Source organism: Lissotriton helveticus, chromosome 2_2 (genome assembly GCF_964261635.1).
Source record: "Lissotriton helveticus chromosome 2_2, aLisHel1.1, whole genome shotgun sequence".
NCBI lineage: Eukaryota > Metazoa > Chordata > Amphibia > Caudata > Salamandridae > Lissotriton > Lissotriton helveticus.
In genome coordinates, this window is record NC_136060.1 from 123,057,029 (window position 1) to 123,083,806 (window position 26,778).

The 26,778-nt window shown below is 39.8% G+C and overlaps 1 protein-coding gene across 1 annotated transcript in view; it reads right to left on the minus strand.

Moving 5' to 3' along the window:
- The window catches only part of PDGFRA (platelet derived growth factor receptor alpha), an 89,859-nt gene that overhangs the window by 18,812 nt on the left and 44,269 nt on the right, over nucleotides 1-26,778 (minus strand). Inside the window, exons 7-19 of the mRNA XM_078678188.1 lie at nucleotides 25,570-25,741; nucleotides 24,998-25,187; nucleotides 22,393-22,508; nucleotides 21,552-21,678; nucleotides 21,229-21,422; nucleotides 16,766-16,860; nucleotides 11,933-12,065; nucleotides 11,178-11,282; nucleotides 9,326-9,436; nucleotides 8,940-9,093; nucleotides 6,953-7,119; nucleotides 5,538-5,653; nucleotides 4,592-4,714 (exon numbers count right to left, since the gene is read on the minus strand). Coding sequence (XP_078534314.1) covers nucleotides 4,592-4,714; nucleotides 5,538-5,653; nucleotides 6,953-7,119; nucleotides 8,940-9,093; nucleotides 9,326-9,436; nucleotides 11,178-11,282; nucleotides 11,933-12,065; nucleotides 16,766-16,860; nucleotides 21,229-21,422; nucleotides 21,552-21,678; nucleotides 22,393-22,508; nucleotides 24,998-25,187; nucleotides 25,570-25,741 — 1,803 coding nt within the window. The remainder of the gene's footprint in view (nucleotides 1-4,591; nucleotides 4,715-5,537; nucleotides 5,654-6,952; nucleotides 7,120-8,939; nucleotides 9,094-9,325; nucleotides 9,437-11,177; nucleotides 11,283-11,932; nucleotides 12,066-16,765; nucleotides 16,861-21,228; nucleotides 21,423-21,551; nucleotides 21,679-22,392; nucleotides 22,509-24,997; nucleotides 25,188-25,569; nucleotides 25,742-26,778) is intronic.

Genomic DNA, 26,778 nt, shown 5'->3' on the forward strand with positions numbered 1-26,778 from the left:
GCTTTAAAAGCTCCAGTGGAAACTCTTGAGTTAGACTTCTTACCGCTTTTTGACGGGGACTTGCCCTTAAATAGAGCTTGGCTCCTTAAACGTTTTAATGAGATAGAAAGTCTTCGTCATATCCAAACTAGGGACATTGAGTTAGTTTCCCTATTTGGTGAAGTTAAGGTAACGAGTATAAGGGTTAAATTCTATTCACCTATCATTGTAAATTTGATACTACAGCAAGCTGAGCACTTTCAACGTACAGGTATTGATATTCTTCCAATTTTCAAGCTTGGCAATACAAACCTGTTTTCTGGGGAGGTATTCAGAGGAGAGGAGCTTAATGGTGCAACCTCTCCACTTAGAGACCTGAGGATTTGGGTATCCAAGGGAAAACGCTCGGTCTCCCAAGTAAAGCCACTTCCACTGACTCAGAATTCCTCTATTTCAGAGGACAATTATCGGTGGAACTGGCTGCAAAGTGCCTTATCTACAAGAACAAAAGATAATCCCAGATTGTTCCAACATCTTTAACACCACATTAAATATCATTTCCTGGAACGCGGCAGGGATTCACAGTAGCCCAGAGAAATTTGATTTTTTATATTCCCTGGGAGCTGATGTGATCTGCTTACAGGAAACGTGGTGTATTAATACGTTGAAGGTTTCTAAGGACTATTATGTCCTGGAGGTGCCTGCTGTTCCCTCCAAGAAAGGCCATGCTAGGGGGGGCATTGCTTGTTTACTATCAAATAAAATGCAATGGAGATTTTCACACTATATTGATCCAAGCAAATTGTTCCATGCTATAACCATTGATAATTTGTATAACAATGGTATAAAGTCCCCTATTGTGATATTGAATGCTTATATTCCCCCTGAGGAGTGTTTTAATGTGATGTTAAAGCAGGTATTTCAGTATATTGTTTCAATTAAGAATGTCCTATCTCCACCGGAAATTTTGCTGGTGGGAGACCTGAATTGCAAAATCTCCAATGTTAGTTTGGAACTTTTTAGAAATAAACCTCAGGAAGAGGCTTATTTTATTCCTCAAGCACTCTTCCCTGATAAATTAGTGACAAATAAACGTGATTTTGCTAAATGAATTAGCGGGCGTCGACGGACTCATATTAAATGGGAGATTACCGTCGGATGCGCCGGCTAAATTTACTCACAAGTCTCCCTTTGGGTCTTCTATCCTGGATTATGTGATCACGGATTATGGATTGTTTCCTTCGATTCTGGACCTTAAGGTCACAGCTACCCCTCTGAGTGATCACAGCATATTGTTTGTAAACATTTCTTTAAATCCGTTGACAATCGCACCTTGGTCTATGCTTGGTAGTGATGTGGGCTTCCATGTCTCTTCGGGTAGGTGCTTTTGGAATCCCTCAGCCATTAATGGGGTACAGGATTTTTTATCCGATACCCTATTAGTTTTAGACGAGTGGCGTGGGAATGAAATGGTTTACTTTGCAGAATTTATGCGAAAAATTACTTCGTATGCAAAAAAAAGGCCTCGACAAAAAAACGGAGTGGTGGTCCCCAGTATCTTGCGTAGTCTGAATGGGGAAATTAACAAATTAGTCCGTGAACAATATCTCGATAGAGTTATTGATCGCGGAAAAGAAATTTCCAGACTAAAAAGAAAGAGAAGTAGACTCCGGCAAAACATAAAAAAGGAAGGGGAGGATAAGGTATGGATTAGCCTGAGGGAAGCTGTTGTGCACGGCAGGATCAGAGAATTTTGGGCAATAATCGGTAGGGGGTGTGGCTCTAGAGTAAGCCCATCTCCTATTGCTATAGCGGAAGAGGTATGGACTACCTATATTCGGGATCTTTACTCAGGGAATGGGAGTTCAAATGAGGATATTACCAACGGTGCCACCAGTGATAATGATCTGGACAGCGGTGCCACGTGTGTGGGTCTTTGTATTTACCCCGCTGAGAAAGAAATCGAGATGGCTATAAAATCTATGCGTGTCTCAGGGGCAATGGGCCCAGATGAACTCCCAATGACGGTTTTGAAATCTGATCCTGTAAGGTGGAGTAAAATCTTGTATCCGCTGTATAGAGCTTGTTTTTTGTCTAAAATGGTACCTGCCTCTTGGAGGGGAAGTATCTTGGTACCTATTTTTAAGAAGGGTACTAGGGAGAATCCTAGTAATTACCGTCTGATTGCGCTCCTCGACTCTATCGGAAAGGTATTTGCGAAATGTATCTTAACATCACTTTCCGAGTGGGTCGAGGAGAACAATATTCTGCCAATAGAACAGACTGGTTTCCGTAGGAACCACGGTACGTTAGATAACCTTACAGCCCTTCATGTGCTTACAGATAAGTATGTTCAGGTGAGAGGAGGGGTTTTGTATGCCGCCTTTATTGATTTTTCCACAGCGTTCGACAAAGTTGATCGTGGAACGCTGTGGAGAAAATTGGCAGTGCTTGGGCTCCCTCTCTATTTGTTGGAGTTGGTGAAGGCTTTACATACAGAGACGTGGTGCAGGGTCTTGTTGGGGGGCGAAAGGGGGTTATCGGATATAATTTTAACCTCGAATGGCCTTAAACAAGGCTGTTTACTGGCACCCCTCTTGTTCTCCTTGTATACGACAGATTTACCTACCGCCTTGGCTGCCGGGAAGGGTATTGCCCCGGTGGTGGGGGGGGCACCGCTCTCCTGTATGATGTATGCCGATGATGTCCTCATCCTTGATTTAACTCCGAAGGGATTAGCCAATCGACTTCATGCCTTGCATTCTTTTGCGGCAGCCCATGCTATGAAGATCAATATTACCAAAAGTAAAGTCATGTGTATAGCTGGCAGGAAGAGGTGCCGATCTGTAGATTATGGTTGGTTTATTGGGGACCAAAAACTGGAGGTGGTAAAATCTTATACTTTCTTAGGGAAAATTGTTACAGCTAACTTGAGTGAGAAGCTCCATATAGAGCATTGCACACGCAAAGCTATTGCCCATGGCAAAGGTTTAAATGCCCTATACCACGCAACGGGGAAACAGCACTTTCCGAGTTTATTGGAAGTATATAGATCCAAGATCCCCGCCACAATATTGTATGGTATTGAACTTATTGAGGTAAAAAAATGGGATTTTTGTCATAAGATTGAGGGGAAGCTCCTTAGATCTCTTACTTCTGTAAACACTGCGTGCTCGCTGGCAGCCTGTAGGCTCGATTTCGGGCTTAGGAGTAGTTGCGTCCAGGGACTATGTGCCCTCGTAAGATGGGTGGCTTGCCTTGCTAGAGCTGAAGGAGGGACGATGAGAGCTCTCCTCAGAAATGAATTGTTGGGTAATTTCAATGAGTTCTCTCAACTGGTTTGTAATTTTAGAAAAGCTGTAACTCTGTTAAATTTAGATGAAACAACTCTTTTCCTGTACTCTCCATTACAGTTAAAGTTGGTGTTGAAAGCAGCCTCATGGGATTTATGTTTTCTATCTGATAAAAAATCTATATGTGAAAAAAGGAATGTAGTTTTTCTCCTTGATTCTTATCAGTTGAAACAACCTCAACCCTATGTTTTATGGTCCCTACCGCATGGTATACGTAGATTTTGGTTTCTTCTACGCTATGATCTAATACCTCTTAATCAACTGTTATCTAAATGGAATGGTTCATCTCCTCTGTGCAACTTATGTAAAGGGAATATTCAGGACTGTATGCATGTGTTATTGATCTGCCCAGCGCTTCGTAAATTGCGCTCTAGATAGTTGAAAACTATCTGTCTTCGTCTGGGCATTGTCACATTGAATGGCTTCCTCTCTGCCCTTTATTCTCCTCCTAATGAAATGTTCTGCTTTCACATTTTTAATTTTTTTAAAGGTTTCCTAATTATTTATTAATATGTTCTGGGAGATGTTTTGATATTCCGACTCTGTGTAGTTTTGGTTCATATGTCAGTATTGTACTTATCCTAGGGTTTTCAAAAGGTATATGTTTTGTGCTTGCTTTCATGTTTCCTTTTGTAAATGTATGTGCTGTGTGTTGAAGTTTGTACACTTTTATGTGGCCCTCTTCGGAGAGCCAAATCATAATAAAATAAATTTGATTTTTACCAAGTATAATCATAGCGCCAACACCCACAAAATGAATAAAGTTCTTTATTTTCAGTATAACAGGAATGCATAGATTTCAGGATAAATAAGGTTTAGCCCAATAGCCTGTAATATTGGGTGTAAAACTTAAAAGGTCCGGAACAGATCAAGAATACCTGATTTTATTTCTTTCATAACTATTTTTAGTTTCAGAGGACCCTAAATAATGTGATTGATGCAATGCATTCCAATAGAATGCAGATCATTGGTCAAAAGCTTGACCAAAGAAGCTGTCTTTGCTGTAAGACATTCTTGATGATAGGAGTTCCCGCCATCATATAATAATTTGCAGTAATGCAAGTCAACTTTTGTGGCTGATCATAAAGTTATTTTATTTACCCAGGATGTAGCCTGAAGCAGTGTGAGCCTACTTTAAAGGCGCGTTTACTTTGGTTGAATTATGAGTAAAGTGGTAGAACAGGTTCATATCTCAGAGCTGCAAGCACATTTGATTGGTGTACACATATACAAAGGAAGGATGCTGAAAAGGTACATACGCTGCCTTTTGAAACGTAGTTGGAGTCGTGCATGATGTCTCTTGCCAATCCAAAGTCACAGATCTTCACGATTTTGCCTTGAGCCAAGAGAACGTTGCGAGCTGCCAGGTCACGGTGCACACACTGCATAGAAAGAGGTAGAAAAGGGAGAGCATCACTTTACGGGTCCTTACATGAGCATGAACCGGCTTAGAGAATTACACAAGGACATTAGTGAATGTAATCCTTCATAAGGGTGCATTTGTAAATGGAGGATGGGGACCTCTAACAAACAAACTTTGAGAAAATAGATATGATTCATCATTCTTATTTCAGGATCTGCCCCAGCACCCAGGAACTTAGTATTCTTACGGAAATAAAAATAACCCACTTTCTAGTGACTCACTGTGACATCTCCCACATTACCTAAACCCCAATCTTCCTCAGGATGTGACACTAAAACAAAGACTCATGAATGAAGAACTCTATGAGTAATATGAGGAAGTTCTTCGCTGAAAGTGCAAACAATGTAAGGAATCGCTTTTGAAGCAGAAGTTGTGGGGAACCATTAGCAAAATCACAGAATAATCACAGAATAATAGCAAAGGGGAGAGTATAGTGATATGACCAGTTGGAAATTTGGTTACAGTAGATGGGCCTGCCAGTTCTAATATGCAGTAATTGTTCACTTATCTAATGCTAATAAGTGTTTATATAGAAATGACTACCACAGTTTCCCACTTAGTGGCATTGTAAACAATAGTTGTTACTGTTATCCAACTGAGTAATACATTGTATAGGCCTGGAAGGATGAAGGGCATAAGTCAGCTCTGTTGGGATTCAAACTTATATCCTGCATATCACACACTGCTGTCGTGCAGATGTCAACAGCAAGCCATCTGAGTAGTGTTATGCACAGAGTTTGCAAGTATTGACAAATGTAGTCAACGTTTCATGGGACACTTACATTTTTTGAGGCCAAAAACTCCATTCCCCGTGCAACCTGGTAAGAAAAGCTGAGTAAGTCCATGAGGGTGAGACCGTCAAAGTTCTCATCTGAAAGGAGGCTAGTGACCTCTGGCTCTGTAGCAAAGACAAGCAGATATAATGTTGGTGAAACAGCTCCTAATGGCAATATGTTGTGCAAAATTTATAAACGGATTGAATTATATATATAGAGAGCATTTGTGTTGCACTGCCACGATTTATATTCAACATGTCCAACATAACCTCTATCGGTAAATTCAAAAGCGTAAACCTAGAGCGGCACAAAGATAACATTTAGAGCTCTTAATGCATGTGATGCAGTACATAGAACATTATGGACTATGGGGTACCTTTTCCTCTAGATTAAGATGTCAGGATATGATGATGTGATGGATATGAGTCTGTATTCTAGGGTAGTGCATTTACCAGTTATCCATTGTTTTGGGTCGCGTACCAATCTAGTCCCTAGTCACTGCCTTTATTTTACCACTGCATGTTTGGTCATGTAGTTATGACTGTGATAATGTTTGTTATCATTAATACCATTTGTAGTAATAGTTGTAGTAGTAGTAAATGTAGGACTAACAGAAGAGGAGCTAGTAATGGATAGCTACAGTAGTTACGAGTATTTTAAAATTATAGTTGCAGCAGCAGCAGTAGTAACAGTGACAGTATAATAATTCTGTGAACAAATTGATTTCCATATATAATGCACGCTTTGCTTTTCTTTGCTTTGGGAGTTACACTAACGGACTGGTCAGGACTTTCTAGAGCTAATATATTATATCTCTATTATAAATTTTGCGTAAAGTGCAAAACAACTTTATAGGACACCTAGTTGTAAGTTAGAAGTCAGAGGCAAGAGAATCATTAGCTAGGTAAGTTATGGTATTTTCCAAACACCCAGCTCTTAAGTGTCTTCCTGGAGGCCATGGAAAGGCCAAGGGTTCTAGGCAAGGAAGTGTTGACATTTGGGTCTAGTCATAAGAAAGCACCATATTGGGCTATGAATATGAATTACAACAGTATTTTAACGTGTAAAAAACTTGCACGCAATCATTAAACTTTCAATTCATTGCTGGCACAGGTATCAGCTTACATAAAATACAGGTTTCCATATATCAGAATGTTTCAGAAAGTAAACAATGTGCTCTTTGTAAGTTGTATTGCCCAAAAGGAGATGTGAGGCATGTAATATTGCAACTAAAAAGTGTAGGTTTTAGGTAGCTACGTGAATAATCAATATGCTTTATATGTCCACATTGTACCCAGAAAATGTAGTTCAATGTGTCCACAGCAGGTTTGCGCATTACTAGCTCAGAACCTATGACAACTTAAAAAATATATTTACCTCATAATATATTCTTTTTTAGCAAATTAACATTTTCTGGTTACCTGAAAGATGCTTTTTCTTGTACGATGCAGGGCGGTCATACAGGGATCGCTGAATGTCTGAGTAGGTGGAACCCTCCTTCCGCTCGAGCATAGGCACATACTGGGTTGTGTCAGCTTGCTTCATGTCCATGTAGTCCCCATTGTTTTCAAATGATAAGATGACATAACTGTAAAATGAAAAAGAGTTGCTTAATGCTCATCAAAGTTCTGGGCTACAGTCCTCGACTATTGTCTGGTTCCCCATACACCAAATATTATAGCTTAGTGAATATGTCAAATTTGCATATTTGTCCTTTCCCTTGTACAACATGTTCCTACTTTACCTAGGGAAGTACCTTTTTGCTAAAGTGACCTATTACTAAAATGTGAGGCAAATTGAGAAAAATGTTGATGTAGTATTTAACCCGTAACTCGAAGGGACCCAGCAGGAGCCTACAGGTATGCATGTGTTGCCTGTGGATAAATCTCAGTTGAAAGTTACCAAAGGCTCTGCCTATTTATGTCTGATGTCTATGTTAGCCAACTGGCCAACATTATCCAGGAGAAATGGCTGCATTGCCAGACAATAATGACACCCCGATTTATGTTCCCCTTTTAGAAAGTACATAAACTGTATTTTTGTCTCTGAGTACCTGCTTAGTCGAGGTAACTATGTGACAGGAGGTAAAGTATTTATAACTGAAGCATGACAAGTTGGAACTAATCATCATTTTATCATAGAGATACTGGATTCACTACCCAGATGTGCTGTCTCCGTTTTACTATTTGAGCAAAGCCTGAAACAAAGAGTTGGCTACCTTCACAGCCAGATCATTCTCTATCCAGAACTTTCGGATGTTGCAAGCATGTATTCATCACTAACTAGTGCTTAGACCTATGTCAGCATGATTCGACTAAGGAAATCCCTCATGTCTGCTTTGACCTTGTTCCAAATGTAAAATTCCCCAGTAGTTCAGGAGACAGCAGCTCAGATGTTAAGATGTGTCTCTCAATCCATGCATGTAATAATTGTTGGGTTCTATCTACACTGGTTGCCCGTGATCTTCAAATCCTGATTCATGTAAGGGGATTGTTGTCACATTATTTGCGAAAAGTGCCAGTGCTCCAAAAATCAAGACCTGCACAGCTTCTGTTTTTAGAGGATGTTTACTCAAACTAAGGTTACTGCACCCTACACTGAGAGGATATGTGTTTTCAACTTCAACTTTGGCAGTACAGAACTTAGACCTAGATTAATGGAGAGTCACACATTATTTTGGCCTTCCTGTAGAACAGTATTCATCTAGATGGCTAGCACTACCTGTGTTTGTATCTGGACAAATTATATTTGTATAAAATAAATGTTAAAACTCTTTCTGTGGGTTTTGTTTTTCCAGAAAGATAAAATAATGACTATGAACAAGGTGTTTTCTCTGTTATAGTATGTGAATATTACAAATAACCATGTATGGAAAACTCTAAATTAGCCAGTCAATATCCTGTACAGGTGGAACTGGAATAATCTTCAACTAGACCTTAGCACTGTAGTAATAAATATGTGATTGTGAGTTTATTAGCACCATTGCTCTAAATAATATGCATTATTGGGCTACATTCATTTTCATGAGCCAAATATAAAGAGGTACAGAAGGTAATATGCTATTTATTACCATTGTTGAGGAAGGGACACCGTGACCCATGCAAGACTTCAACTCTTGTGAGTTAGCCACTTTTACCTTTTAAACATAACTATGACCCTGCTACACGGTAGAGAACTGCATTAACTCATACCTGGTGTGATTTCAATAACAAAACTACATCAAAATGTCTTTTAAAACTACATAAAATCATAATAGTTGTAATAAAGGCACTGCTCAACGAATAAAACTTTCAAAATATTCAACATACAAAATTCTGGATGAAAACATTGGAAGATCTAAGCAAATAGAGAAAACAATGCGAGAAAAGAAAATGCTAAGAGTAAACAACTTCAACCAATTTGCCCTACCTTCTTGTGGTCTCATCAGTTGGGTTCATCCCAAAGATGTCTAAATCTTTTTTAGGCTTGTCCGGGTGTCGGCTCATGAAAGTGTCCCTGTTCTTGTGCAGGTAATTAACAAGATCTCCATAGAAGCAGTATTCAGTAATTATGTAAATGGGACCTGAAGTAGGACACATAAATTAAAGTGTTAACATCTGAATGACAAAGAAAATCCCAACAATGCTATACAAATTAGGAGCAATGGGTGCTTTATCGGCCACCAAGTCAACATGATGTGCTGGGAGTTCACGTGACTCTGAAGCTGATTACAAATTTGTGTTGAATAACATTTGAATCATTAGTTACGAAGTATTTGACACGTTCCCATACAAAGGAAAGTGGTTCTTTCCTACCTGATTTTGTGCAGGCTCCCAACAAGTTCACAATATTCAAATGGGGCCCGAGATGAGTCATTATCTTCAGCTCCGACATTAGCGCCTGTTTTTCACTAGTTCGAGCAGTGGCTGTGAGAGAAGTATAACAGTAAAAAAAAAGGGCACAACACCTGAACAGATTTACCCCTTGCATGGAATGGTAAGCTGTCCCCAATATCTTCCCGACTAAATATCATTGACTGATTACTTCAATTATGGATAATGGACTTTTTTAACGCCAACAATTTTTATTTGCCTGAAACACAAAGTAATATGTTCGTCCACCGGGCTTACAAGAATCTTCCTTTGAAATTTGAAGATATGAGTCTTTAAGATCCATATAATGAATTTTGCAGTGTTTATTTAACTAACAAAGCACAGAACTCAGACTTTTGAAGAGACACAAATGTCAGATTTTCTGTGGCTGAATATTCATGAGTCCTTTTTTTTACCGAATAGCAATGTAAGTATATTGCTTTCTTGGGACAGTTAATCTTTTTAGGCAAGAATTGGCTAAATAATGGTATCACATTTTCCCCTTTCTGATCAGGTGTACCTGTCAACCCTAGAATAATCTATTAAAAGATTATCGAATTTGTTTTGTTAGTAATAATTATTTTAAAAATTTAGCAAAACAATTTTGCAAGAGTACAATCCACTTACATATTGTGATGTTTTAGTATTGTACAAATGTTTGAAGAAAATGCCAATGCTTTTATTCATATTTTACAAAGTTTCCTAGTAAGGCAATTTTAGAACCACCTTTAACACTTTGTTCTATACTGATTTTTCTTGTCAAGGATGCAGCAGGGGGGTCTCGAAAGGTAAGTTAAGCATGTGAGATTGTCTTAGGAGATCTTGTTGGCAAGTATAGGTATAGGTAACAAACTCACTGGACTTCAGACACTGTTATTTTAAAGAAGATGGCTTTCAGAAAAATACATCATGAAGAACTGTAAAGTGGGGCTCATCACAATAAAAAAAAAGGAAAATATGCATTCATAATCATTCATACTTCCATTTTTGGAAATTGGAGTACAAAGAGTTCCATCATGGAGACAGAAATACAAAATTGTCAACTATGATTTATCATATCATATTGCAATAGTACAAAATAAATATTCACTGATGCTTTTTTCATGCCTCTATAGAATTTACCATGAATGTTGCTGTGATAATAGCTGACTGGTAAGCAGCTCTGTTCTGTGTTTTGCTTGGCTTTTACATACAACTGCATCCCAAGCAGCTGCTGCATGCTATTGTCATAGGATCTTAAGTAACGGTCTGCACAGATTAGTGATAAATCTGTCTGGATTTTTCATGACAAAACCAATCATTAGAGTGCAAAACATATGGAAAGCAGCAAGGATATGTAATCCAATCATGGCACAATTGACTAAGACATAGATGTACTAATGGTTGTGCGAATACAACACAATTTTGTGCTGAGCTTGCATGCCTTTAGAATGTGTAGTAAATAGGTGCTTCATTTTTGTGTTGCATCATAAAAACACCCAGCCAAAGTTTTAATATGTCCACTTAAAAAATAAATATTTTAGGGCTTTCAAAGTATCCTAATTTATTTGCTATTAAAGTGAATAGTAAAATCTTAAAAATGCAGGATGCGTGTGATGATATGTAACCGACGTGTAACACCCAACATCATTCTATGAACATGTAAGATTCATTATATATGTAAAAAAAGAATGTAACATTTTAAATACCCTGTTTTAAAATTAAACATACATGTACATTACTGTGACATAGCAAATCAAGCAAAGGAAGTAATGAAGTGACACAGGTAATAGTGCAAGACATGTACTTTACTTACGTTTCAACATTTTCACAGCCACCTTCATCACTGGTTGAGAGCGGCTCAAGCCATACGCTGTTCCTTCAACCACTTTGCCGAATGCGCCAGAGCCGAGGATTCTTCCTGAGGTTAAAATAGTAACATTTAGTTAGGTTTTTTCCACATGACTTGCTGTAATAATGAATACTTTGTACAAATCTAAATACGATCAATCCCCCTTTAGGTAGACAAAGGGCTGTAAAGTGAAGAAAGGGATCGCTCAAGTATAATGCAACCAAACTAGAATGTCTTGACAGACTGTGCGAGTATAAATGGTAAGGAAGAGAATAGGACCAAAACAAAGGTTTCTATGTAGACCAAATAGAACTAGTCAAAGCAGAACATTAGATAGCATAACATTAGATGGCGTGAGAGGGCACAGCATGTGATCCACAACATCATGTGCTGCAAACACTGCTTCAGAATGCAGCATGTCTGGCATGGTATCAGAAAGCCTTAAATAGGATTAGAGATTTAGAGGCCACTCGAAGAAAGAGTCAGATTGGAACTGAATGCATTGCTGTTTGAAGGACGCAGTTAATGATAATTCTGCAAAATCTATAAAACTGATAATTTTTTCTAGTAGTGTTATTTTATGTATTTATGTGTGTATATGGTATTTCTATGGTCAAACCTACCAAAAATGTAGCAGAGCGCTTATGTTTACAAAGCAAGATAGTCATTGGCAACCCACTCAGCAATTGCTGCAAACATATCCACAAATATCTACTTACCAAGCACTAGTCCATCCCGTGGAAATTCCCATCTAGAGTCATATGGCAGCTGCATGGGGTCGACATAGATGTACTCATGGCCATCAGGGCTAATGGACTCAATGACACGCCACCTGATTTCATACCTTGGTTTCTGTAAAGAGATATTTTACGTTGTTATTCTGAGCTCTCTGGCCTATTAAACAGGTGTAATTGACTTAACAATATAACCAGCCATTCTAAAATGAGTAAACAACAGCAATTCAATGGCTAGAGTGGTCGACCTCGAAGCTGGAACCATGTTCGAGCCTCGGCAGGGTAGCTCATCATCCTGTGACTCTGGGCAAATCACTTAATCTCCCTGTGCCTAACAAAATAAATGTGTCCGGCTGTAATGCAACTGTTGCTCATGTAAAGCTCTCTGATACCTTCAGGTCGAGTTAGCTCAATATAAAAAAAGTTCCACATACAGTACATTATTCCACAATCTAGTGGGGTGATTGGATTGACAAGTATATATTGACAAACGTTTTGAATGAGTGTACACCTAGACAGAGCCGGTATGAATCACTATAATATCGACCATAAACCCACAATATCCCCTAACAAAGACTTCATTTACCCGGTGGAGAAGCGTATGAAGAAGGCACTGACCATCCTATTGCAGTTTCCTTACTTGTCTGACTATCCATGTTAATGTTTATACATGTGTTTGGATACCCATGTCTTGAACATGTATATTTCTTGTAAGGATACATTATACATAAAAGCCACAAGTGCCCCTTTCTTGCAAGTGGAATGTCCTTTTGGTATAACATACAGATATTTATCTGCTAATTGATAGCATAGCAACATCATTTGAACTATCCATCTGGCAATAGTCCATTGGATACTTCTGCGCACACTGTTTGTCTTATATGTGCTTCAAAGAATAGTTTACACTTTGTGATATCTTTTGTTTCCTTAAATAATACATAATAGCTCTTCTTACATTCACAGTATGCAATGTTCCGTGGTTGACTTTGGAAAAGTGATGGTAACAGTATTGTTTGGTCAGCATCAAAAGGTAATACCACCTTTGGAATAAATTGAGAATGACTGGGCTGTAATATGAAGTCATTTTGAGGTGGGGAAATTATACTTCAGATCTGACCCATGGTTTTCCACCTCCCATGCAAAATTTGCTTGCCTTGATGGTGTTGCACCTATTTCATTGTTTAGCTAAATTTCCTCCTATACTTTGAAAATGTGGTGCATATAGATGTCTTGTCTCTTTTCTTCAGTTTGAGGTGCTTCCTTTTTTGAGTGTGCCACTCACTGTCTGCAATGCTCTTATTACCTTGTCAGTTTTGATTGCCTTTTTCATATTCTCCAAAGAGTGGTCAACTTCTGAGCCAAATAAGACCGATGAAGAAGGTGTCTATTGTGTTTGTATCAATCTTTTCCTGTTTGACCTTGATTTTTTTTTAGTCCAGTCAACGTATTTAGGGAAATTCTTTTTCACTGGCCTAGACTTTTGAACTTAGTAGGATGTGAATTTCTATCAACATCCTCGACTGACATTTTTTTTTAGTGTCCAGTGTTTGCCTTTATGCGACCATTCTGTTTTGTTCAAATAATTTAACGTTCAGACTGAAGGCTTGGATACCCTTTCCTTTCACCACTCTCAAAGTTCTTATTTTGGGTACTGTAGGATTAAGGATGTACCTCTTCGGGCATAACGACTGGAGAGGTCGGCCTCGAAGCTGGTGAACCAGGTTCGAGTCTCAGTAGGGATGTTTAACATCCTGTGATTCTGGGCAATTCACGTTATCTCACGGTGCCTAACAAAAATTTATATTTTCGTCTGTAACACAACTGGTTCTCATGTAAAGTGCTCTGATGCCTTTGGGTCTAGTTCGCGCTATATAAAACTTAAATAAAACAAATCCATGAGCCTTGATTTTATGTGAGGAAACTTCCTCATGGTCTGAACCATCTCGGTGTTCCCCTGACATTAATCTGGGGCCTCTAACTCCTCTTCCTCTGAAAAACCCATCTTCTCCATCAATGGAGCACTTTTCTTCTGCTTCTTACTGCTTGTTGCTCAGACATTTGCTGCAGGCAGTATTTTATTACCACTAACCAGAGTTTTTGACTTGAAAGCTGTTTTTGGTTGTGAGTTGTCACACTGCACGGAGACATAGGTTATGTTATCACTAACTGACATTAGGGCCCAAAACAAAGACCCAGTGTCTTCTTGGTACACAGTGAAAAGGTAAAAGGAAAACTGCCTAGGTTGACGCCCAGGAGAACATTTTTTTTTATTGGACCCAACCAGTGGGTTGACGAAAAATGCTTAGTATGTGAATCTAGAAATGTTTCCTGCTACAATCGAATTATGAGATCACTGTGAACACTGAGGATCTCCTTACTTTCACACGGTTTTCAGCTGCTGAACACAGCCAAAATCTTAGAGAGAAAGTCATGGGGAAAATATGGAAATACTGGGGGAATCAAACACTGAAGCTCTAAATAGAGCTTCAAGGTCCAACTCATAATGGGCTGGAATTTCCGCAACCCTGGAATTACTGGTATACCGGTTTCAGTAAATCTCGGCGCAAATATATCTTCACATTTTCTGGGGCACTTCTAATTAGAGCTTAAATAAATGTTGGATTTAGACAGACTTAGAAAATGCTGCTTTCCACCCAGTCCTAATGACTGGGTGGACATCCTGAAGATTCAAGACTACCATAGGGAACCATCTTCAGCCCCCTGTTATTCAATCTTTATGTAAGACCGCTGGCTGAGGTGGCTGAGATATCAGGGTTATCCCTTTTCGCTTACGCCGATGATTCTCAAATCATTTTCTCCCTTTCCTTACACAATACAAATGCCTCTTCTATTTTCAACATTGGCTTAAACAAAATAGTGTCTTGGATGCAGCAAAATGTTCTTAAGCTAAATGGAGAGAAAACAGAGATATTGGTGTTAGGAAAAAAAAAAAGATCTCTTGAACCACCAACATTGGCCATGTGAAATGGGTGATCTTCCGTCCCCTTCCTCCCAAGTTCGAAATCTGGGCATCACGATTGATGATTCACTCAGCATGCACCGCTAATCAGTCAAAGTCGCAGCGACTTGCTTCACCATTCTCAAATGGTTAAGGAAAATCTGCGGGATGCTACCGGACTCTACTAGAAAACCCATAGTCAATGCCCTAATTACATCTGCTGGACTATGGAAACGTACTCTATCTGGGCTCAAACAAATCTGTAGTCCATAGACTAAAGATGGTACAAAACGGTGCTGTCAGACTTCTGTGTGGAGTCCCTAAGACCACTTCCATCTCGACCTATCAACGCAAGCTACATTGGCTTAAAGTAAAAAACCGAATAAAGTTCAAGGCACTAAGTTATATGCACAAAATCAAATCTTGTTGTGCTTCTCGTTATCTTCAGTCCTTGGCCAGTCCATACTTTCCTTCCCGAAATCTCCACTCTGCCACCCAAGGAAGGTTCGACATCCCTAAATTTAAATTAGCCCGGATGGGCGGTAGGTCGTTCTCTTACCTTGGTCCCTCCTCCTTAACATGAATGCAAAATACTATTCCTGCTTCAGCGATTGAAGACTGAGGAATTTAACATTTGTAATGTGCCATTCTGAATACAGAAATTGGTAGAGTATGGTGGGCTTATCATATTTTTGTGCTTAGGTTTAGGGTTGAAAGTATGTGCATTTTTTAGTTAAGGCACTGTGCAAATGAAGGTGCACCCCATTGCTTTGTGGCTATTCACAAATCCCTCAGAAGTAATTTACCACTGCAGAAGCACATGCAAATTCCCTTCTGGTAAAGGGAAAGGAATACGTAGTTAATGATCATAGAAGAGGTCTTTTCATGGAAAACAATATTTTCCCAAATTAGAAAAAAATGAAGGGACCAGAGGGATTTGCACTAGAGCTACAAGTGCATAGGTTTACCACCCTTTGGATGTTTTGCACATGTTAATGTTATTCATTTGAATGTTCTATGAAATCTACAATTTATACAGATTTCTTGAGTATAGAGATCATGAAGAATCTCCTAAACAGTTGGAAGCTAATTAGGACCAATCCTATGAGTCAAATATCCATCATTCAAACATTGGACTTAGTGAAGCTAAACTAGGACTAGGGATTGCAAATTTTGATGCACACACACATCTATCCCTCGATCATTAAAGTGGTAGGTTCTGACGACCAAGAGAACCAGACATATTTGCACTTTTAAAATGCACATATAATTAACTTTTTGCACAGGTCAGTGCTTGCTTTGGCATGATCATAGGGAGAGCTGTGAATATAAAAAAGGATTATGGGAAATGTATGTGATCTTCCACAATACTCGCTCTACACTTTTTTAAAACATGGTAATGTTTTCAAAATGTTTCACACCACATACAAAATCTTTTTTTCAAGGATATATGATTATATTTGAAATCTTCTTTGATATTAAGTAACTGATGAAAAGGGAGGAACCTTTCCATTTGGTTTTCTCAGAGAAGTGATAATGGCACAAGTAGCCGTCCCAGAAGGACAGGAGGGAGGAATATAAATTGTTTTACACGGGTACAGTTTTTCCAGTAAATGATTTTTCAACACATAAGGGAACAACTTAGAAGGCTTTGGCTGACAGCCCTAAAGAACATTAATAGAAACCACAAAACCACAATAAGATTACTTCAAATCTGATCGCAGATAATAGTGCGCTGACAGCCAGAGCTAAGCTGGATCTGCAGCACCAATTTAAATGCCTGATTTACAATGGCTGCATTTCATACTCTCATCATAAGCTGCCACTACCTGGAACATTAAAGCACATTGAATGGTTACCTGCTTCCATATGATAACCAGAACGATGAGTGAGATGATAACAATCACAAGAAGCACCAGAACTGCTGCCGCCACCGTTAGTTCAGAATGTAATGCTGAGGAAGAATAATGATGAGCATGTTCAAAAAAAGCTACGTTCAAGTAATGCGTACCATCGTTTCATACATAATTCAGGATTTGATAATTCAACAAGACAATTATATACATGAGGTGTCAATTTGTTTTGGTAAAGGAAGAAAGTATCAATGGTAAATGAATTGGAACACAGAACCAAGAAGACCAACCCTGTCACACATAATTATAGATGAGAGTGTGTGCACACGCACACACACACATCAAAGTATTATTGAACAAACCATGCAAACTATTGAAAAGAAATGTCAGCGGACAGAATTCACCGAAAACCTCTTATTAAGAACTATGAAATATTCTTAAAGTCAATTCCAGGAGAATGACACAGGTACAGTATAGAATGAACAGCCTGTGTAGATCCGACAGCTGATGATATGTACTGCATCTTAGATTTTTCAAGCTGACACACAATTCCTGAAGAAAGCAAATATCCCAGTATAAAATTCGCTTTGTTCCGTCTGATGCAGATTCAGACTGATGTGCACTGGTACAGGCTGCAAATATATATTGGAGTATTTCTGAGGATTCTCAAAGTTCTCAATAAGGTACTTTTTGGTATTTGTATTTCTTTGTGCCATCTGTGTAATTTTGGAAAGACATTCTCATTCAGTGTAGAATGCATCTTGAAATTAAGATCACTGCAGGTCTGTGTTTTGAGTGCACCTGCTCTCTGGACAATGTTGAATGAGGTAAAAAAAATAGGGGTGATATTGACTTTTATGCATTTTTTCTACCTGGGAAATTGAATAGTGTCATTGACTCACAGGAACCATTTCATACTGAGTCTGGTTGCTCCAGAAATGAAATGAAATGTATTTGTTCTGACTCAAGATGACAAAGCGCTGATGAATTTATTTATTTTTATATTTTTGAGTTTTATATAGCGCAAACTAGACTGAAGAAATCTTGTATCAGATCGCTTTACATGAGCACCAGTTTCATTACAAATGGACACATTCATTTTTTGTTAGGTACGGGGAGATTAAGTGATTTGCCCAGAATCACAGGATGTTGAGCGTCCTTGCCGAGACTCGAACTCGGTTCCCCAGCTTCGAGGTTGACCGCTCTAGCCCTTAGGGGAGAGGATGTATCCATATTGCTAGAGCGGTCGACCTCGAAGCTGGGGAACTGGGTGTGAGTCTCGGCAAGGATGCTCGACATCCTGTGATTCTAGGCAAATCACGTAATCTCCCTGTGCCTAATAAAAAATGAATGTGTCCATTTGTAACAAAACTAATGCTCATGTAAAGCGCTCTCATACTCGAACTCTCGGGTCTAGTTTGCGCTATATAAAACTCAAAAAAAAAGAAAGGCGAGGAGCTACGCTACGAATCAAGATGGCCGCATAAGCTCCCGGCTCCGTCGACCTCCGCCAACAGCTTGATTATCCTGTCTTTCATCCTGTCTGCACACCTGATTTTCTTGTCTATGAAGGTCTACTGCTTCCAGAGGTGCAATCCCGAGATTTCTACCTTATCGGCTGACGAAGATACGCCGTGTTTCTATTCTCGGCCTAACATCGTGTTGAAGCCGGGGCCTCGATTTCTAGACTACCCGAGTCGGAGTTGAACAACATCGGCCGTGAGACCTGGACTGAGCCCGGTCTCCCGAAGAGTGCCTGAATTGTTGGTTTTTCTGACGATCCTTTGAACGATCCACACCCGGGACACGCCAGCGTGCCACGCCGGCTGCTGTGGTGGAGGCCCGGCGCCCGGGGCCCTTTCTGCCCCGGTGGGGTCGACGGGCTGGGTCCTCCCTGACGGCGAAGGTGTGTTCTATAAGACGAGGAGCGCCCATTATTTGTGATCAGATTTACGTGGCCTGTGACTCCGGAGCAGCCGGCCTCCGGGGTCCGAACCCGGCTCTGTCACCTACCGAGAGGAGATGGAGCGGACGGAGGGCACGCCATCACTACGGGCCGTTGTGGCCGCCATTGGGGCGCTCCATTCGCACACAGTCGCTGTGTTCCGGACACTGATGGTGAAAGTGGACGGTATCCTGGCACCTGAGGACGACACCTCGTTTGGTCTCCAGCTGGAGATGGTACCAGCGATGCATGGCATCTCAGAGGTCGGGGTCCCTGTGCATCGCCCGGACTTTATGATTCTCGACGGTCCCTTATTGCCGGCTAGCCAGCCCGTGCTTCTCACTAGTGTCTTTTGCCTGACCCTGCTGCCACCCATCACTTCTATGGACAAACTTCCATGTGGCCACGAGTTACTTGCTGATGGTTTCGGATGCTCGCTGTTCTTGGACATCTTTCCTAGTTCGAGCCATGTACTTTTATCCTGTTTTCGATCCTCTTATGCTGCAAAGAACTTTTATGGACACTCTACCTTTTCCATCAAAATGGCGGCTCGAGTGGCAAGGACTCTTAGGACGGACCGTACTGGCCAGGGCTGAACTTTATCGCTGGGTTCCGATATAATAGCTTTTCTTAATGCCGGGGTTGTGCCTATATTGTGATGGGAATTGGGTGGCTGTTATTTATCCTACCGTGACTGGTTTGTATAATTGCTGAATATTGGTTTTATTGTGTCTCCGGGTGGTTGCTGTTGGCGGTGGGCATGGGAGTCCGGGAGTGTGTCTGCTTTCTCCTCCTCCGCTTTCTCTTTTCTTTCCCTCTCCTTTGGGGCAGTTCCTGGGTGACAGGCACGCTGTTAGTGGGGTAGGCCGTAGCCATTACAGTGGTGTAGGGTGGCGGGTGTGGGGGGGGTTTGTTATTTTAGTTTGTTTTGTTCTATGGTCCCTTTCTTCTTTTTCCGTCTGTCTCTGGGAGGGTTCTTCACCTCTTTAGTAGGGTTGGCTGTCTTTCTTTCCCTTTTTCCTTTCTTATAAGGCTTCTACACTCAACTATGCCTTTAGGTTACTGGGGGGCGAGTTTTCAGAATGGTGCTCTGCTTTATTGTTTGCTGTCGTATTGTTTTTGCTCTAGGTCCGCCTCGGCGACTGTATTGTTTTGACAACTGTGTGGTTCATCAACTGATTCTGTTTGCTCTGCGGGGTACGTCCCCCCCTTACCTCTTCTTATTTTATTATGTGGTGTGACGCCATTGCTCCTGCAGCCGTTCCTACTCTACATAACTTTTAAAAAAACGAAAACCTCATATATCCTTATGCTTTGCAGTGCGCACTCACACATGACGTATCTATGATATTGCTTTTTTCGGTCGTGTTCTTGTTTCTACATCCTGATTCATTTGATACGCTTGCGGCCGGCCCCTGTGGTTGTGGGCCTGCGCATGTAATACTTTGCAAGTTTCAATAAAGGTTTTTAAAAAAAAAAAAAAAAAAAAAAGAAAGGGAAATCCCAAAGCAGATTTTTCTTTACACTAGCACCCTCGCTATGGGCGTTTCCTCCCATGACAAAGGGGTTATTGAGCACTTTTCAATGCTCCTTACCACCAGGTTGTATGTCTGTCAATCTAAATTTAGTGTGCGTCCCTTACTCTGTCGAGCCATCAGAAGGGTTTGACCGTGGTGGACATGGAGTAGCCTCTGCTATCATCAAACCTATGATCCCCCAATTCTGAATAGGGCAGTCAAACCACAATGCTGGTGGGGAGGAAACTCTGTTGCAGTTGAAACAGACTTACCTCTCTGGCAACATTTAAATCACCCCCTGTTTTCAGTGTACGTGAAATCCTCTTACAAAGTGAATGCAATGTCAATATTCTCTATTGTACAAAATGCCAGTTCACTTTTCCTTCAAAATGTTGGCATGCCAATTGAACATTACCGTGAAGTAAAGGGTCTAGTTATTAAATACTAAATGAAAGACAGCTTTGTGAATGTGTTTGCCACACAGTTTGCCTTAGAGTCAAAGGCTTCCAGTAAGCCATGGTCAATAATGTTTTAAATCCAGTAAAAAAAAAGCGTCAAAAATATGACTCCATGAATCAAAAAAAAATTAAAGTTAGTAATGAGACAGGAACTGTTGACCTGTAGGGTGGTGGAAGAAAAAGGTATGGGATGGAAGACTAAATACCTGATTTAGAGTATGGAAGATGGGTTACTTAATCACAAACATGACAGATATCCTGTCCATCTCATTACAAGTGCCACAGAGTGGAATGTAGAAGGTGGACGGGATATCCGTCACCTTTATAGAGGATTGACCTGTTCTCCAAACTTTAAATCAGACCTAAAGCCCCTTGATGTTTGCCATCCATGGCTTTCACTGGTGCAGGGCAAGCTTGTATGGAAAACTTATGGCTCCAAGCACTAGCCAGTGGTCTTAAGGGTCTGCCAATGTAGTGTGCACTGAGGTTCTGAATGGAAGGGTTTGGAAATGAGGGCTTGATGAAATAGCTTTGAGTAGGTATACTTACTTTGCGCCACTAACTTCATTTCTCTGGAGTCAATGCCGAGCTCGTTCCGTGCAACACATCGAACTGCCATGGTCTTTTCCAGCTTCTGAAAGGTCACCTCACTTCCTACAACACTCTGATCATCAAGATATGTCTTTGTGGTGATGTCGGAGCCATTGGCAGGCAAAAGAGACCAGTCACTGCCATTATTGCACCTGGGTACGAAAATTCGAATTTACTACCACATTCCAAACTTTTGTATTACACAGAATGTGTGACATTGGGATTTTTGTAATTATGTGTCAGAACCCATTGGAGTATCAAGAATATGAATTAATTCTTACTTTTTGAGATCTTTGCAGATGAACCACTCAACAACAGGTGCTGGGTTCCCTCTGGTCACACATTCCACAGTCTGATCCCCAGAAGAGCCGTGGTGCTCATCCACCAAGTCCAAAACAACAGCCGGGACTGTAAATAACCAAAATGAACTATGATTAAGCCAATCTATTTGCAGAGCAAAGTACAACTCCGATTGGTAAAATGAACAGAGCCCAGCAGGGTGTTGGCAAAATACAAGCAGATGTGAATTATTGCTATGCCCTCTGCTTCTATAGTCTTGCATAAATATCTTACAGATAAGAAATAGTTTTGTTATTGTGTGACTGATATTTTCGAGTACTAAAAGAAAGTAACCACACTGCTTTATATAATAGTCCAGCACTTGGTTTTCTTTCAGGTTGGAAACGTCTACATTTTTTATATTGAATTTAACAAAAAGGGTCTCTACATAGAGGTATATTCAGCTGGACGTCACCTCAGTTAAAATCTTTTCCAGGTTCACCGACTTGCAATGTGCTAACGTATTCTTAATATTCAAGACAATAACCATCTTCAGTTTGTCTACGCGGCTTGATTAGCGCTTTAAAGGAAATTGTTATGCCCAATGTTTTTATGTCATAACTTCAAGTGCGTAAACATGGCATTTATTTTTCTTTGTCTATGCAGTTAGCATCAATATGTTATTGAAAATTTAACTTTATAGCAGTTTTCTTGTGTGTTGATAATGTTGTTTAACAAGTTATGTTTATTACTGACTGTATGCAATATTGCTGACCTCCTGCTGCAGCCTTGTAAACATAAAAACTGAACTGAAATGACGAAAACAGGCCACTGCGGTCTTACCTTTAATGCGCAAAGAAAATGTGTAATTTTTTATATCATCATCATTTTGAGCTACAATGGTGTAGAGTCCACTGTCTTCTTCCTTGGCACGAATCAGCTTTAATTTGCTTTGGTAGCTGTAAAGATTGTGCATGTTTTAATTGTTCTAGTAAGCAAATGCATAAATCATTCATTCAACCATATATACATTAATAAAGGCTTTATGTGCAAAATCTCTTTCTTTAAATATTTTGGATGTAGCAAAGAGTTAGTTTAATTTTTATAATTACTTTTCTGGCACAAACATTGTAATCATAAGAAATATTTATGTCAAATCGACATGCATCTTAATAAAATCCATGTGTCAGGAAGAAACCTATGTAGACTTGCATCTTCACATCACACAAACCGGCTCTTTATAAGTGCCTTCATTTTAAAATAGGGTGGGGGTTCCCATTCAGAGTCGGAATAGACAATACCTTGATGCTGCAATTTTACAACACAATTAAACCACAACTTTTTCTTTTCCCCATCTGTTATTTCCCCATGTAAAATATTGCATGTGACACCTTTGAGGAGTTTATGAGGAGAAATTCCATCAGTCTGACCCAAATGTTGCTCAACTTAGAATCTGAAATCGGATGAAAACATCATTATGCAAATTTATGGATTTTATACTGCACTCAAAGTTAGCCTGAAAGTGTGCAGTGAAGACTTTTTATGGTGACTCATGACCTCAAGAAGTCAGCTGATAAGAGAGAGTTCAAAGCTCTACTAAAATTAGTTCACAATATTAAGATATAAACTTCGAAAATATGAACATTTTCATAGAGTTGCATAATGTCATGGAATTTGCCTAGATCCAAGATCTCAAATTTCAGAGTCAATGTGCAAGAGGGACCATCAAAACGTTAACCGTAAGCCAGAATATGGTATGATGAGTGTATACACTCAAGTACACCAAAAAAAACTCAGGGCATAAAAAGGTTACACATGCTCCTCCTTGCATCGGGCAGCATCTCCTCCCTGTTTTTACTTATAAATCCAGCCATACAGTTATGACAAATTTCATAACTGGATCTCAAACCTATTGTTCTGTACAGAAGAGAGAAAGTTCTTAGCAGTGCCCTTGATGCAACTTTTACTTTCCATTGCACAGATGATCAACAGTGCTGTTTTCATTTATTATTTACTATGTTCAGTGAACTATGGCAAGCGTTGGAGAAAATGTTTCAAGCAGTGCATATTTGGCAGGGAGATCAAGACACACAGCATCATGGAGTGCAACCCATTTGTGAGTTGTAGTCCTAGCTGCAAATGTGGGGAAGACAATTTGATGCCTTGGAAAAGGAATTTCAAAGTCCAAAACAATAACAGACTGCATTCTTAGGAACAACTCCAATGTAGAAAATAGGTGAGGGCATTAGCATAAAAACATAGTCCAAAATCAGAGTGAATGTTCTAAGGAGAGAAGGATCAGGACACAAATTATTAGTTGCGGTTGCTACTAAATATTTGCTACTGGATAGATGACCGTACCAGCTAACATTTGCATGTTGTAATGTGCACAGGAAAGAGCTACATGTCACATACTTAAACAGATTTACAACGAAAAATCCCTTAATCTTTTACTTTTGGCTTATCACTGTAGCTCAGTTTACCTATAAGGCACCTTGTGGCTTTTAGTGAGATGAAGCAACTTTGACACTCATAGGATATTTTTATTTGATTTTTTTAGGTTTTTTGCTACCTCTGGACTGACGTATATTGCAGTGAATGACAGTCACAGTTGGGTATTGTACAAACAATGCACGTGTGCAAAGGAGATTCCATACAGATGGAACGTGGACGCCGAGCATGAAGGATTGATTAGGGAACTCTTGAATACGGTGTAGCTAACATAGAAGCTAACCCTTGTGGAGTTGTTCTTATTTTCTATGTGATGCCTCTCTACATATAGTAGTAGACATGTCTTTCTTCTCTCTCAGAGGCTGAGGTACAGAGCGAGGGTAAGAGCAGAGCAGAAGAGAGTGAGTTAATGAGAAAAAAGATTGATGGACAGAAGAGAAAGGTAGAGAAAAAGGATGGACTGAAAAGGAGAGAAAGAGGAAGTGAGAGAGAATATGAGAAAGTGCCAGAGAAAGAAAGACAAGGGAGAGAAAGATTCAGAGAAAGAAAGACAGAGGAGAGAAAAGGGGAGGAGGAGAAAGAGGAAGGGAGAGACAGAAAGAGATCGAAAGAGACAGACAGAAAGACAGAGAGAGAGAGCCAGAGAGAGACCAGCACTGCATTCAGTGACACATTGAAAAGGTACACAATCCGCCGCGTGTTATGCTTGTTTGCTTGATGTTTTCATGTTTGCATTGAAAGGTGTGTAGTATTCCAAAATATTTATTTACTGGGTGATGGCGGTTTATTTGTCTAAACTTTAGTGCTGTGCAATTCTGAATTTAAAGCACATTGTACTGTATTTTTTAATGTTGGACTAAATTGTTACATTTGAGAGCAACAGAAAGTGGTCACATGGAGTTTGCTTCTAGTTAGCATTGATCCTTCTTTGCCATCCCTTCCTAGGCCATCCCTGAAGTGAGTGAAGTGGCTATGCGTGCACAGTGGGATTGCATACCTGGATTCTTGCGTCTGGGATGTGCTGGTGATGATCTCAGTGAAGTTTTCAATCAAGGTGACATTGTCCTTCATCCATCTGATTTTGGGAGCAGGGTACGCTTGCACATCTACCACAAAGCTTTTTACTTCATGAAGATTTGCAGACTCCTCCAATTCAAACTTGGGCTCCAAGAGGACAAATCCTTTATCTGCAAACCACAAAGGAAGAACAGCATCGTTAGTACAAGTCTTCAAAAACAAATTGTGAACAATGACATAAGCTCAAACAGCTATGAGATTAATTGCAACTGATGTCAATGATCAAAGATCTTTATAAGAGCCACTGAACTTTGAGGACGTGACCTAATACAAATTTTATTCATGCTTAATTCCAGGACAGGGGGTTAAGCAAATAGTGAATGAGAAGAGAGCGCAAATTTACTGCACATGTAAAATTTGAAGAAGTTAAAAACAATGGAAGCCCTAGGGCAATAAGAGATGGAGAAAGTCGAAATCAATGGATTTACTAAGTATGACAATAGACAAATGTCAGAAAAATATTTAGAGCGAACTCTTGGAGTGAATATGTACCATGAACTATGATGTCAATTTTCTTCACTTCCTTGGAATCCTGGGTTGCGTGTCGGACCACACACTCGTACTCGCCGCTGTCCTTCACCGTGGCATTGTGTACCGTTAGGGTGCATGTGAGCTTCAAGGATGGCACCTTTGACTCTTCCATCTTGATTTCTGCACTTTCTTTCTGCATTTAAAAAGGAAAAGTACATTAGAACTCTAGCTCTGAAGTTAAAACTCTGAAAGATCGACTTCACGCAGCACCGCTTAACACATTCTCTCCATCATAATTTCAAATGCCGTCAGTTATAATAAATCTTTATTGACAAGAGAATCTGTTTCAATGTACATAATCTGCTTATTCAGACATGCTTTGGCCCACTAATGGATCTTTGATGCCAGGATTCAGAAAGCCCTTGAGCACTTAACCATGTACAATGAGATGCGGCGGTCTCCTTAGCATTGCGTGTACTGTATATTGCCCATGTAACTTTAAGTCTGTAGAGTTGTCCTATATTGTTGAAATTGACACAATGACACAGGCAGCTCATTCACCTGAAAGAATGTATGATGAACCTAGTAAAGGGACTCTAGGTGCTATGTCGTTTTCATTAATTAATCCCTCATCGTTTTTCATTATCTGGCAATGCAGAGATTGAAGATTTAGCCATGATACCATATATAAAGATTCAGCTATTTAAATATGAGATGATACTATGTTCTAAACCACGACGATTTATTTCTTTTGCACATGGAAGAAGAAGGTGCAGAAATATGTACACTTTTAGTGTAATAGGCACTGCAGATGTCATCTTAGATAGGGCAGAAATCACAAAGAAGAGGACAACAAAACTGGAGGGCATAGAATGGAGAATGCAAGTTAAGAAAAAAAAGAGACCGTATGGGAGGAAAAAAGGGGAATATGTGATGAACAGGAAGGAAATAAGAACAAAGAGAAAAACTACAGGATTGCCTCGTGAGAAAGCTAGGTTGTTGAGTGTATCCCCAAGTCTCCAAACTGAGTTGGAAATGAAACAGTTACTATTGATTGTCAAGTGGAATCCAACAGGAATCTGGGGGAGAAACTTTCATGGTAATATCATGAAGGAGAAGTATTGACGGAAAATACTTTGCAATTCATCACCGGCAATGTGTTCTCACTTATTAGAGTTAGTGGAAAGGTGCAGTCATGGATGCGGGGACAGTGAATATGTAAGGAATGCT